The sequence below is a fragment of the Rhinoderma darwinii genome, chromosome 2 (assembly GCF_050947455.1).
Source record: "Rhinoderma darwinii isolate aRhiDar2 chromosome 2, aRhiDar2.hap1, whole genome shotgun sequence".
NCBI classification, from domain to species: Eukaryota; Metazoa; Chordata; class Amphibia; order Anura; family Rhinodermatidae; genus Rhinoderma; species Rhinoderma darwinii.
Genome location: NC_134688.1, coordinates 300,769,108 through 300,784,379, shown reverse-complemented (window position 1 = coordinate 300,784,379; position 15,272 = coordinate 300,769,108). Strand labels below are relative to the sequence as shown.

The window sequence follows — 15,272 nt, the reverse complement described above, 5'->3', positions numbered from 1 at the left end:
GTTTCTGTCATTCTTATAGAAGTTAAAGAGCGCTGCGGACACGTGCTCGACCTCTGCTCCATTCAAGCTTTTCCTTTACTGCAAGAGGCCCCCAAGATGGTGCTATTGAAAATGATAACTTCTGCAAAAAAACAAGCCCTCATACAGCTATGACGATAGAAAACCAAAAAAGTTGTCTCGAAATACAGCGACTCAAAAACAAAAAAAATCTTGTGGTCCTTAAGGCCAAAATTGGCTTGGTCCTGAAGGTGTTAATGTAGGAGATACCTTTTTCCTTTTTGGTTTCTCCAAGATCACCAGGACCGTTCTGGACAATACCAGGCCACTATGGTGACTAGAAAACCTTCCATGTCCACCAGATTTTGTTAACTACCCTTCATATATTTGGTGGCTGTGTGATTCCCAGCGGCGATTCCATTGAGCTGAACAGTGTCGGCTCCATCTCTTCCTGCAGAAGCAGACACAGCCCGCTCCTGGAGGGCGGAGTAAGCTGACATGTTAGCAGAGACAGATGGAGGAAGCCTTGCTGTGACTATTGGGAGAGAGGAGGGCTGGACACCTGTGGCACCCTGGTGAGGAAGGGGGAAATGTAGCTCTTCTGTGTTCACAAGGGGGGAGGAAGCCTGCTGTGGAGTTTGCTCTTTCTGGGAGTCATCCCAATTTAATTTTTTTTTATAACTTTTTCCCCTGATTTATTCTTTAGGTGATGCTTTTGATAAACCACCATGTCGTGGCTGTTCCTCTTATCTTATGGAGCCATATATCAAGTGTGCTGACTGCGGACCACCTGAATTTCTACTTTGCTTGCAGGTAAGGAGTCTCTAGTTTTAGTTGGATTTCCCTCTGCATAGCTCTTGGGGAGTATTCACATGATCAACTGTTGTTCAGCTGTATTGATGGACTTTCTCAAGCAAAAAAAATACGCCCAAAAAAGTCAGAAAATGCCTCCCATTGATTCTTGCCCTATCTGCGGGCGTTTCGGTCCCTGACCTCCCATTGACATCAATGAGAGACAGAGAGTGGTTTTTGCTGCGTTTTTTGCCCGCGGCTCTCAATGACCGCGGTAGAAAAACACCACGAAAAATGCGGCAATGAGAAGGAATTTTAAGGCAGATTATTTAAACCAGCAAAAAACTTTGTGTGATCAGGAACCTAAGGCTAGGGCTACTTTGACCATGACACAGGTCGCACGGCCAAAGATCGCTGTGTTAACGTTGGCCGCATCGCAGAGATTAAAATTAATGTTTCTGTGTTGCGACTTGCAGGTTGCCACTGACATGGTTATTACTGCAATTCAGCCAAAGTGGCCATAAAGCCCTAGCCTAAAGGATAGATTCTACTGTTTTTTTTTTGTTTTTTTAAATAAATCCAGTACTAGTTTTGGCCTAAAAAACGGCATTAAAAATCTTTATTAAAATCAGCTGGATTTGACAGGTTTTTGGTATATGAAAAATATACCAGATGTTTCTTTCAGACATAAGTTTCATAATGCCGGATCCATGAGGCTTTCACTTAGGCCTCATTTACACGAGCGTGTGCGTTTTGCGCGCGCAAAAAACGCAGCGTTTTGCGTGCGCAAAAGGCAATTGACAGCTCCGTGTGTCATCCGTGTATGATGCGCGGCTGCGTGATTTTCGCGCAGCCGCCATCATAGAGATGAGGCTAGTCTACGTCAGTCACTGTCCATGGTGCTGAAAGAGTTAACTGATCGGCAGTAACTCTTTCAGCACCCTCGACAGTGCATTCCGATCACCATATCGAGTAACCTGTTTAAAAAAAAAGAGGTTCGTACTTACCGAGAACTTCCCGGCCGTTGCCTTGGTGACGCGCCTCTCGAGATCTGGCCCCACCTCCCTGGATGACGCGGCAGTCCATGTGACCACTGCAGCCTGTGCTTGACTTGTGATTGGCTGCAGCTGTCACTTGGACTGAATTGCCATCCCGGGAGGTCAGACTGGAGGAAGAAGCCGGGAGTTATCGGTAAGTCAGAACTTATTTTTTTTTTTTTTTTTACACGTTCACGTATATTGGATTCGGAAGTCACTGTCCAGGGTGCTGAACCAGTTTAACTCTTTCAGCACCCTGCACAGTGACTGTCTCCTTCCGGGTTCGGTCAAAACGAGTTCGGCCGAACCCGGTAAAGTTCGGTTCGCTCATGTCTAAGACACTCCGTTTGGATATTTGTAAACAGAAAAGCTTGTGGTGCTTTTCTGTTTACATTCAGTTTGACAGCTCTTGCGCGAATCACGCAGTTAGCACGGAAGTGCTTCCGTGCGACCTTCGTGGTTTTCACGCACCCATTGACTTCAATGGGTGCGTGATGCGCGAAAAACGCACGATTATAGAACATGTCGTGAGTTTTACGCAACGCACTCGCGCTGCGCAAAATTCAGGCATCGTCTGCACTGCCCCATAGAGTAATATAGGTGCGTACGACACGCGTGAAAAGCACGCGCGTCGCACGCGCGTATATTACGCTCGTGTAAATGAGGCCTTAAAATGGGGTCCATTTGGTTTCGGCATGGTGTCTGTTGTTTTGACCAGAGAAACCTGTTGCGCTATTTTTGCCATCGTATGGATGAAACTGCGAAGGAAGGCTCAGAACGGAACACTGAACAGCAGTGTGAAACTGAACATGTTAGCATTTTAAAAACTTTTTTTCATTGGAGATTGCAGATTATAATCAACACTTCATGCTCTTCCTGCTTAACCTGTGGTGGCGTTGTGCTTCTACACAGCAGCCAATCTGAACAAGCGGAGCTGCAGTGTAAAGCATAGGTGGGTGTAGGGGTAGTGTAATATCCATAGCATCTGTGGATTTCACACTAACTCACACTCCCAGTAGACCAATTGTTGCTCTGTCTTAATGGAGAATAGCTAAAAAGCAGCCACCGGTCTTGTGTACCCCTTTCTTTTCTTCTTATTCTACATTCTTCTTTTCTCTACAACCTATATTGTTAAGCTGTGGTACTTATACCCCAGCGGTTACTGTCTATAGAGGGTACTCCAACTCGCCTCACACTCCTTTCATTAAAAATGCAGACACGAGGCCGCTGTATTCTTTGTTAGGTGCTATTCGCCAAACAACACACACATTTTTGTATGTGCAGTCTGGTCTAATATTAAAGTGGATTCTTTGCTGCCCTTAAACCCAAGGCGGCATAGTATGGTGACAGATGTGCTCTAAAGCATACCTCCAGTGATCCAATTAAAATCTTCTTTAGGCCAGCACCGTTTTGATGCAGATTTTGTGGCAGTTTTTGGGTCCGGTTTTTGAGCCAAACGCAGGAGCGGATACAAAAGAAAAGTCCTTTCTTTATACCTTTTTCATTCTTTATGGATACACTTCAGGCTTTGGCTAAAAAAAACGGAGCCAAAAACTGCATCAAAACTGTGTGTGTGGTCCTGGCCTAAGGATCCGTTTTTAGGTGTGAGTTTCTGCTTTAGAATTAAATGAGTGGTAGGTGCTGTTGGTAACTTCATTTACTTGCAGGCTGCACGCTTCATTCATTTTGTATATGGGGCAGAATAGTGGGAGACTAGAATTACGGCAGCCCTATACTTCTTCCCTGCTCATGTCCTATAGCTAAAATAAGCTATCTGTAATTACAGCAGCCTTGGCACTGATTCAAGCAGTGTGTGGGACAGGAGGAGAGGATAGAGAGAAGTGACAAGTCTCGGGCGGGCATATCATATGTGCAACCTGTATAGCTGCACAGTAGGTAAGGGAGCCAACTGCCGCCCTAAAAGCAGCTAGCAACTTCCTATTGTCTGTGACTGAGCAAAGGAATTTCATAGCTCACAATTTATTGTTGGTGGCTTGTTAGGGTATGTACACACGGAGTGTTTTCAGTCGTTCTTCAGGGCCGTAAACGTCCCGAAAAACGGCTGAAAAGTCGGAAGCAGAACGCCACCAAACATCTGGCCATAGATTTCAATGGGAAAAACTGCGTTCTCTGACGGGGCGTTTTTTACACAGCCGTTTTTCAAAATGCATGTCGCTTAAGACGTTTTTTGAGCCGTTTTTCATAGACTCTCTAGAAAAAACAGCACCAAAAACGCAGCAAGGTTTTTTTTTTTTTTTTTAAATCTATTTTTTTTACCAGATCTGCCTAGAGACACAACGCATGGGGGTCTGGTAGGCCAGCCTTAGGACCGTTTTTCTCATTGTTTCCTCTTAAAGGAGTCATATAATTTTTTGCCGGTTGCAGCTCTCCCCAGGGTTCACGCTTCCATTGACACTGACATTTGTTTTTTCAGTGTTGTCTGTCCCCCACTCCCTTGTGACGTCCTATTCTCGGGAGGATTCCGCCAGGCACAACCCAGCCCCCCCCCCCACCCCAGGATGTGGCACTCCCTGAATGGGCCTCGTCCTTTGCTCAGGTTTTAGGTAACATTTCCAGATTCTCCCAAAACCATGGTTGAGTCTTTAGAATTCCCGCCTTCCAAGATAGCAGCTGAGCTTAACGCCCTTCTGTCCTACAGGGATGCAGCATCATCTACCTCTCGCGGCAGACCTCATAAGAGAAGTACTAGAGACCGAACCCGTTCCTCTTCAGGTTCCCTTCCAAGTTACCCTATTGGAGTCATGAATGGAGATACTGCTTCCAAACAGGATCAATTGCTGTTCTACCATGTATCCACCGATTCAAAACTGTAGCGGCACTCCCAATTGGCAGCCGCCATGCAGCCTCTAATACACGTGGTTCGGGACACTCTTCATGTAAAGGATGACCCAACTTGCAAGAAGATGCTCCCTTATGGCGCCAAAGACTACTTTCCAAACCATAGTGAGTTTGAGGTGATTTTATGCAAAGCGTAGAAGCATCCTGACTTTTTCAAGCGCTTTAACACTGTCTCCCTTATAGGAAGAATACATTTTTAAATGGTTCACGGCTGTGAATCACCATCCCACTGTCCGATGCGGCATCACTCAGTGGCCCTATTGACAAGACGCTGAATTCCCATCTTTCGTAGCAGCAAGTTCACCTCTGTGCCCAGTCTTTGCATCCGCTTGGGTGAGTAAGGATTACTCGGCTACTCCGTGGTATTCTGGAAGGTGCGCTGCAACAGGTCATGTCTGACCTTGCTTCTCGGGTAATTTCAGCTTTTAAATTAATTTTTGAGGCTTCCCGTGAGTCCGCTTCTTTTATTGTTCACACATCCGTTAATCTTTTTGCCATGCAGTGCTCTATTTAGCTTAAGGGTATGTTCACACGACCTATTTTCAGGCGTAATTCGGGCTCTTTACGCCTCAAATTACGCCTGAAAAGACGGCTACATTACGCCTGCAAACATCTGCCCATTGCTTGCAATGGGTTTTCGATGTTCTGTTCAGACGAGGTGTAATTTTACGCGTCGCTGTCAAGACGGCACGTAAAAAGACGCCCGCGTTTTTCATTGACTCCATTGAAAAAACAGCTCCAATTACGTCCGTAATGGACGCCGCGAAAAACGCGAGTACTTGCAAAAACTTCTAAAATTCAGGAGCTGTTTTCGCCTGAAAACAGCTCCGTAATTTCAGACGTATTTTGCGTTTGCGTGTGAACATACCCTAAATCCTAAGTGGCTGACCAGACTTCCAAAAAAAGCCTTTGTTGGCCTTTCTTTTATAGGTGATGACTTTTTTTTTTTCAAAATGACTGCGAAGTCTATTGCCGAGGAACCACCGACTCCGATCGCAACATTCTCTCTGATTTCGGTAGTTTCTGAACTCTTCTTCCTAGAGACCGGACAGGAGGACTGCTCGCCACCGAGCCAAGATGTCCTTCCTTCAAGCCCAGACCTGCATGGTCACCATGTCCTATGCCCCAGAAGTCCTCCTTTGCCATGACATCTTTGCAATGCAGGTATCTCCCCACTTGTATTGGATGTTCAAGTGGGGGGATGACTACTTTCCTTACAGGAGACATGGCTTACTTATGCGGATGACGCCCGAGTTTTTAGAAGTAGTGTTGACAGGTTACAAGATATAGTTCCCCTACCCTTCCAGCAGGAAGGTTTTTTTTCTGCCGCCTCCATCATGCACACCAGATTGCGCCTCTGCTTTTTCCCAGGGTGTTCATTCGTTCCACAGGCGGAACATTTTCAGCCTCTACTCAAACGCAAATCTGTTTCAGTGGTGTGCAGTCTTCGGCCTCCAAACAGTCCAGGGCACCTGGTTGACGAAAAAGTCAAACCTATAGATCAATCTTCTGAAACAAAGAGCATTGTTCCTGGCTCATTCTTATTGGATGCTCCTTTTCCAGGGTCGCTCAGTCAGGATCCAGACCAACAACTCTACGGCGGTTGCCTACCTCATCTATCAAGGTGGCACCAGGAGTCTGTCAGGTACTTGGGTCTTGGATTATTTTTTTGGCAGAAGCTCATGTACCAACTGTCCACACCCCAGGCGTAGACAACTGGGCTACAGACTTCCTAAGTCAAAAGAAGCTGGATCCAGGGGAGTGGTCACTTCACCCAGACGTCTTCCATCACCTTTGAGAGAAGTGGGGCACATCTGATGTGGATCTCTTTGCGTTAGGTTCCAACCTATGTGGCCAGAGCAAAAGATCCTAAGGTCATCGCGGTCAATGTCCTGGTCACTGGGATGGGTTCTCACTCCTGTATCTGTTCCCTCTCTTTCCACTTTTGCCCAAAGTGCTCAAGAGGCTCGAGGGATGGTGTTTCTGCAATCCTGGTGGCACCATTTTGGCCTTTAGGGCCTTGTATGCCAATCTAGTCTACCTGCTCAGACGCACTTTCCCACTTAACCCGAACTCCTTTCCCAAGGTCAGCTATTACTCCCAACTTTTACATCATAAGCGTTTAACGTGGTGTCTGTTAAATCTGAGATTCCAAGGGCCAAAGGTCAGGTTTCTGCTCTGACCGTACTTTTTTTGCAGGCCCCGGCCCTTTTGTTCTCAAGTGAAGATTTAACTGTCGGTTCATGCCATCCTTCAATTGAGACATCCCACTGAGCCTTGGGATCTTATTTTGGTTTTGGAGGCTCTTCAGATTGCTCCCTTTGAACCTTTGCAGGATGTTTCACTGCATTAACTCTCTTGGAGTGTGGCCTTCCTGATAGTCGCAATCAGAAGGGTTGCAGAACCAGCTGCCCTATCCTGCAGGTCCCCCTTCTTAGTCATCCACAAGGATAAGGTGTTTTTCAAATCTATCCCTTTCTTCCTACCAAAGGTCATCTCTACCTTCTATAATTCCGAAGAGATTGTTCTCCCTTCTTTCTACTCTCTCCCCCCCCCCCCCTTCAACCTAGGGAACGGGCTTTACATTGCCTTGATGTGGTGAGAGCACTCCGCGGGATTTATGAAGTTTTAGCGGTCAGATTCCTTTTTTTTTTCCCCAAGGGGCTACACAGGTCTTGCCAGCGTCAAAGGCCACCATTCCGCATTGAATGCGGTCCAAGAGTAAGGTTCCCCACTCCGGGTCACTGCCCAATCTACAAGACTGGAGGTGACTTTTGGGTGGTCAGGCATCAAGCTTCAGTTGATCAGGTATGCAAAGCTGCACACATTCACCAAGTTTTACCAGGTGTATTCTTTGACCTCCTCTGATGCCAGTCTGAGTTGCATGGTGCTGCAGGCAGCTATGTGTTAGGCTGTCGCATAGCTGTACTATTTCTTTAATCTTTTTTTTCCCACCCTTTGGGACTGCTTTAGGATAAAGTACCACCTCAATGTCAGCCACCGTGCCTCAATACAATGCTAGCCACCGTGTTACAACATATTGGCAGCTATCGTGCCCTCACCCTCCCCTGAATTTACCAGACATCAGGTGTGAAGAGACGGGTTATGGTGATGACTCTGCTTAGGTCACTGCTTGAGAGTTGGGGCTGCTCACTCGTAGGACGAGCGGGCGAGGCTAGACGGTCCTTGCAGATCAGTACCTGCACAGATTTACTGTGCGGTGTGTACAAATGTCTGTGCTTGCTTATTGAACAGTCAGATTTTGCAGAATTGCTTGTATAAGATGTGACTGTTCAGCGAGCAGATAACACACAGATGCTTTACACACCGCACAGGACATACTGCCTCCATAACACTACACTGCAAGGACCTTTGAATCACAGAGCTGAGTTTCCTGCTACTACACTGTTAAACCAAAAATATATGCCACAAAGATGCACTGACCGCAGCCTGCGTTCGGACTATTCGATGCACCAGAAGATTACAGCACATTTTTAGGACAAAAAGTTTGTCTAATAGTCCAAAAAATACGGTATTTACTAAAATTTGTAGAAGATAGAAAGTCGAGGCATTCACTGTGTGTGGTAATAAAACGTATTTATTGGTAACGAGCTCGGTCTGTTTTTGGTGTGGACTTCCACACCAAACAGACAGATCGTTTCCAATAAATACATTTTATTGCCACAAATCGTGAGTTCCTCGAATTTCTATCTTCTATTATATTATACAGCGTTCTGTTTTCTGTCGATGAGCACCCCGTGGGCAACAACTTAAGAGCTGACTCTATATTACACGCCGGATAGAATCTCTATGCATGGACAACGTTGTGTTTGAGTTAGGGCAGTGCCACCCCTCTTTTCTCCTTTCGATCTTGAAATTTGCTAAAATTAAACCTATCAAGAAAGGTGACCTGTCATCTTTAAACTGAATGCCCGTCCATGAATACCATTTTATTTATTTATTTATTTTAAATATGTCCAAGCTTATGTGCTGAGTTATTTCTTAGAGTACCTGTCGTTTCAACAAACTTGACATGCCATAGTGACATGTCCAGAAGTTTTGATAACTGAGGGTCCGGATGACAAGTCCCCCACCAATCGCTAAAACGAACAGGCAGAAGTGCTCACCTGAGTGATTTTTCTCTTTGTCTGAGATCGGCAATCCTAGTATGCCTCAAGACGGGCTCGCATAGAATGTTTTTATGAGCGTGTCATCAGGCTGAAGACGCACTCATAGACTTTCTTTGTGAGCCCGTCTTCAGGCAAACTAGGATTGCAGGCAAAGAGACAAATGCGCTCAGGTAAGCGCTTCTGCCCATTCGTTTTAGCAATAGTTGGGGGTCTCCGCACCCGGACCCCTCAGATCAAAATTTCTGACATGTCAAAAGTTTGCTGAAACGAGAGTTAGTGGTTAGAGTACTGTTTTTCTGCTACAGGGCCCAAATCTCCTGCATAGACATAGATTTAAAGGAAGTCAGGTCCCCAGAAATTGGCCTGTCAAGCAGCTTTGGAATCGGCACATGTACAGTACCAGTGTGTAGTGTGACGGAATTGGCGCATGCGCAGTAGAAGCTTCACTGCTGTACTGTGCATGCTCCGAAGCCGAGGCGCGGGCATGTTCAGTAGAATACGGGGCAAGGCGTGATAACATCTTCTACACTGCCTGGCCCTGTCAATCAAAGAAGGAAGGAAGGGAGGGAGGGACAGACTGGGTATAGAAGGTCTAAGTTTAGAGTAACGGTGATGCCCTCGTTGCTCCAAAAAGCTCATTTGCATAGTAAGAATAAAGTTATTATCGCTGCAACGGAGCCAGTCATCTGAAAAATTAAAACTGTTATATTCAGGAGGGGTTGCACTATATATTACTGTGCTGCTGCTTTGATAGGCCAATTTCTGGTGACAGGCTCCCTTTAAAACATAGTGGGGGTGGTTTTCTTAGGCCCCATTCACACGACCGTAAAAAACCTCAGTTTTTGCGGACCGCAATTGCGGTCCGCAAAAACGCACCCATTCACTTTCATTGAACGCGGACACCTTTCCGTAGCGCTAAGGAAAGGTGTCCGTGCCTTGGAAATGTTCCGGGAATTATGGAACATGTCCGTTCTTTTGCATTTTGCGTGCCGTGCTCCCATACTTTGTATGGGAGCACGACCCGAAAATGCGGCCATGCCCGCAATCGCGGGCCGTGATTACGGGCACGGTCGTGTGCATGGGGCCTTAGACTGGTGTTTCATACACCTGTCTAAAAACAAGATAGGATGGTGTAAGATGCGCACGCTTCTTTAAAAATTTAGGGCATCTTTGCCTGTCTGTGCGCCACCAAGTGAAATATACGGGCTTGCGTACATTTCCACTCTAATTTATGCCAGTTCCCGGCTTACAGGGGTTTTCCCATTGGACATTTATGAAATATCCACAGGATATGTCCTAAATATCAGATAGATGCGGGTCACACCTCTAGGACCCCACACCTAATCTAGAACGGGGCCCCCATTCTAGCTTACTGTGTTCCCCATGATGCTTGTGATTTTCGACCATGTAAGAAGAAAACCCCTTAGCTTTCTGGGCTATGCTGTTTCCGTAACTCCCATAGAAAATCTAAGTGGAAATCCAATTTGTAGTTGGGGTAGATTTCTCTTTCTGTCGCATGGACCACCGAAGATGAGACAAATTTATTAAGAAGTGATTGCCTCTTAATTTATTTATCGCAACTTACTCCATCGATGTTCATTCTTAGACTGGCATATGAAACACCAGTCTAAGTAAATCTCCCCCACGATGTTTTAAATCTGTCTATGCAAAGGGTTTAGAGATCTGTATCAGAAAATCAGAGCTCCAACTATTAAGATATATTAAAAGAATAGAATTGTGGACCTAAAAACAGCGGATGATAAAAGGCAGAGACTTAAAATAGTCTTTGTTTTAAAGACAATAACAGAATTAGACCCAGAAGAGCAGACCTGTAAGGCCTTTATTTATATATAGTTCTCTGTTTAGGTTCCATTCCTGGTTATGGCTTAAAAAATCCATGCAAAATCTGCACTGTGTAAACAAGGCCCAAGACTGGATTCACACAGGATTTTCCACAGCATTCCTGCAGAGCTGCGTGTTACATGCGTGTTTTCTGATGATTTCACCACTTCTACATTGAAAAGGCTGAAATCCGCAGTGAACATCCAGAACAGAACAAGCAATCTATGGATTTAAAAATCTGTAACATGCACTGATTTCCGTCCAGAAAATGTTCAGCAGCATGTGTATGATGATGATGATGATGTTTAAATCCTATCCACATGCCTATTACTATGCCTAACCCGCTCCCTGATTTTCTGCTCAGAAATTTTGCAGCATTTCTGTTCCGTGTAAATCCAGCCTTGGGGATTAAATCAAGTTTTTTTTTTTTTCCCCCTATATGGAGTTGGGCCGCCTTTTGCGGCTTTAACAGATTGCACTCTTTTTATGGAAAGCTTTTAACAAGATTTTGTAGTGTGTCTGTCAGAATTTGTGCCTATTCAGTCAAAAGATCATTTGTCAGGACAGGCACTGATGTTGGACAAGGAGGCCTGACTTCCAATTGGCGATCTAATTCACCCCAAAGGTGCTTGATGGGGGTTGAGGTCAGATCACTTGTATAGCTGAAACACGGGTCAATTATTGGGGGGGGGGGGCAATACTTTGGGCCATATAGTGCATATTTTCCTCTGTACCGCCATGCTCCGCACTATACTCCTTATGCTATGCTGCCCTCAGATCAACTTGCTTCACCTCTCGGAAATATGGGAAAAACTTTCATGATCATTTGGTAGTGATTTATTTTTTTTTTTTTAAAGAATTAGAATAAGGTGAAAGTTGTTTTGTACAAATACTGAAGCTGTACCTGTGATTTAGATGTTGAGTTTATGTAGTTTGTATATGTAGATGTAGTTTATGTATCTTATTTTAAGTCTTCATTTTACAGACATTCTAATTGCTTTTTTTTCTTTTCTTTTTAGTGCTATTCAAGAGGGTTTGAGTATAAGAAACATCAGAGTGATCACAATTATGAGATAATGGTAATTATGATTTAATAATTTTGCACATCAAAATCATTAAGGGTGCTGTTTTATAGAAAACCATCTTGCTTGGATAGGATTAGATTGTAAAAAACATATTTAGAGAACACTTCTATTGAGAAATTAGACACTTATATTGTTGGCCTATTCTTAGGATAGGTCATCAATATCAGATGAGTGGGGGTCCAACCCCCAGCACCCCCCACTGATCAGCTGTTTTGTTTGCCCGCACACAGCATCATAAATTTCTGTAGCAGCTGTGCCTGGGACTACAGCTCAGGTCAAGCGAATGAGACCTGGCTTCAGAGAAGTGCAATCCCCGGTGGTCACTACAGGAGTGCTTGGCGCTGTGCCTCTTAAACTATAAGGAGGCACTGGCTCCATTCCGGCAGGTTTCCGGTTTTCCGACTGAATCAATAGCGGAGTCGACTGCGCTATTGATTTCAGTCGGAAAACCGGAATCATGACGAACGGAAACCATTAGCGATATTTCCGTCACCATTGATATCAATGGTGACTGAAACGGAAGCTGTGGTTTCACTTTCCGCTGCGGGGTTCACCCGACGGAAACCTCCGACGGAACCCCGGAACGGAAAGCAAACGGTGATGTGAACAGGCCCTAAGCCATTATCAGCAATATGTTTTACTCCTATTCAGGTTGTCAAAACGGAGAATAAATCTCTTGATGTATTATAATGTAATGTAAAAGCAGCAAATGTGGTCATTAAACAGGTTTTCCCAAAATCGATATTTATCGGCTATACACAGGATAGGTGATAAATATCTTATCGTTGGGTGTCCGACCGCTGGGACCCCACTCATCACGAGAACGGGAAGGCAGGGCTCAGCAACGCCATAGAAATGAATGGTACGGTGGCCGATAATGCTCAGTACCGCTCCATTCACATGGGGCTCACAAATGGCAAGGTAAGCCTTTCCGGTGGTCGTTGGGGGTCCCAGCAGTTTGACTTTGTCTGCGATAAGAAATATAAAACTATCCTGTGTAGGGCTGTGCGATTAATCAAATTAATTTGATTAATTCGCCCTCAAGGACTCTCACAATTCTGTTTTGTAACCGAAACGTTGTCTAATTTTTTTTTTTTTTTTGTGGTGCCGTGCTGCAGCAGGAAGCTCAACCCCGCTCCGCTTTGTCACTGCCTGGTCCGACCCATTCTGTCCCTGTTTCCCCACGGAACTGCTGTTCCGTACTGTATAATTTTCTTCAGTACAGATTACGGAACAGCAGTTCCGTCGGGAACCAGGGACTCCTAGTATAGAGTGATATCTACAGCAGGGCAGTAACGCCTCTCTTGCAGATTGCATCGCACCCCCCCCCCTTGTAGATCGCACCACCACCCCCCCTTGTAGATTGCATCACAATCCCACTTGTAGATCACACGTCAGTAGTTCCCACTTGGAGCTGAATCCCCGGCCAAAGTGCTGGCAACCTCTGGCCGGGGATTCAGCTCCTAGGGGCAGCTACAGTGGCGATATCTACAAGGAAGAAGGGGGGGTGCGATGTACAAGGGAGTGGGGGTTATGCTGCGATCTACAAGGGGGTGGGGATGAGACCTACATGTGGGGTTGCTATCAAGGGTGTGTGGCAATATCTACATGGGTACTGTGGCACTATATTGGGTGGGTGGCACTATGTGGGTACTGTGGCACCGACTATATGTGGGCATTATGTGGGCACTGTGGCACTATCTACAGGGACATTTCGGCACTATCTACATGGGCACTGCTATTTTCAGGGAATTAATACAAAAACCCTGACAAATTAAATCCATCCTTCTGTTTTTGTTGTTTTTTACTTTTTCTGACTAACCTGAAAAACGGACAGACTAACTGCAAATGGATGGGAATTTGGAGACTCTGATGCAAAATGCACGTGAAAGACTGACATTTGATCAGTTATTTAATGGGCATTTTTTTTACTGTCGTGTGACTGTAGCCTAAATGTCTACCGTGATCGTGCTGGTAAATCTGGCAGACAGACGGACCGTTTTTCACAGTCCAATCACGGTTGTGTGAATCCGGCCTTAATGTCATTTATTAAAACCCCATGGTGGGGCCGGTACTGCACAGGGTCCTGCTCACACTTCAGACACTATAATGTAATCTCGCCCCAGAGTGCCGACTTGGCGCTAGCGAAAAAAACTGAAAAACATAAGAAAATCGAGATTCAAATCGAAAATCGGCCAAAATGTTGAAAAAAAAATCTAGATTTTATTTTTAATCGCCCAGCCCTAATCCTGTGGATAGGTGATAAATATTGATAATGGGAAAACCCATTTACCAGTCTGTAGATTTATGGCAGTAGATTTACCACAATGTTGTTGTGTTTTGAATCGCTTTTTGTAAGGCTATGTTCACACGGAGTATTTTGGGGGAGGAATATCTGCCTCAAAGTTCCAAACGGAATTTTGAGGCAGATATTCCTCCCCCAAAATACTCCGTGTGAACAGCAATTATCGCGCCGTTTTTCGCCCGCGGCCATTGAGCGCCGCGGGCATAAAACAGCGAGATATACGCTTTCTCCTGCCTCCCATTGAAGTCAATGGGAGGTCGGAGGCGGAAGCGCCCGAAGATAGGGCATGTCGCTTCTTTTTCCCGCGAGGCAGTTTTACTGCTCGTGGGAAAAAGACGCCGACGCCTCCCATTGAAATCAATGGGAGGCGTTCTCGGGCCGTTTCTGCCGAGTTTTGCGACGCGGTTTCCGCGTCAAAAAACTCGGCAAAAGACCCCGTGTGAACATAGCCTTACTGTAATGACAGCATTAGAGACGACTAAGGGGATCATGATTAGCTTGTATAGGTATGTAAATGGCCTGTACAAAAAATATGGTGAAAACCTGTTTCCTGGAAAAGCTTTTCAAAAGACACTGGGGCACTCCCTCCGTCTGGAGAAAAAAAAAGGTTCAATCTGCATAGGTGACAAGCCTTCTTTACTGCGGGAACTGTGGAATAGTCACCGCAGGAGCTGGTCACAGCAGGGACAGTAGATGGCTTTAAAAAAGGCTTTGATAATTTCCTAGAACAAAATAATATCGGCTCCCCTGTCGATGTATAGAATTCTTGTTTGTATGTTGATCCAGTCTGATCGACACTTGGGATCAGTAGGGAAATCACTATAGTTTTATAGTTTACCCTTTTTGTCTCATTCCTTGGTTAAACTTGATTGACATATCCCTGTGACGTGTGTCCACCTTGAATTCATGTACAAATTACTGCTAGGCTTTGTTCACATCTGCTTTGGGACTCCGTTCACGTGTTCCGTCTGAGCTTTCCGTCTGGAGAACCCATGAACGGAATCCAAACTGAAACAAACGGAAACCATAGAGTTCTCCTAAAGGAAAGCTCAGCCGGAACCCATGAACGGAGCCCTGACGCAGATGTGAACGAAGCCTAAGGGCCTTTCACATTGAGCGCCGCGGGGATAAAACGCTGCGAAATACGCTTTCTCTGCCTCCCATTGATGTCAATGGGAGGTCAGAGGCGTAAATGTCCGAAGATAGGGCATGTCCCTTTTTCCCA

The 15,272-nt window shown here is 45.4% G+C and overlaps 1 protein-coding gene across 1 annotated transcript in view; it reads left to right on the top strand.

Moving 5' to 3' along the window:
• Nucleotides 1-15,272, top strand: part of TADA2A (transcriptional adaptor 2A) — an 87,510-nt gene that overhangs the window by 29,866 nt on the left and 42,372 nt on the right. The window contains exons 2-3 of the mRNA XM_075853504.1: nt 704-810; nt 11,677-11,736. Of these exons, the coding sequence (XP_075709619.1) occupies nt 704-810; nt 11,677-11,736 (167 nt within the window). The remainder of the gene's footprint in view (nt 1-703; nt 811-11,676; nt 11,737-15,272) is intronic.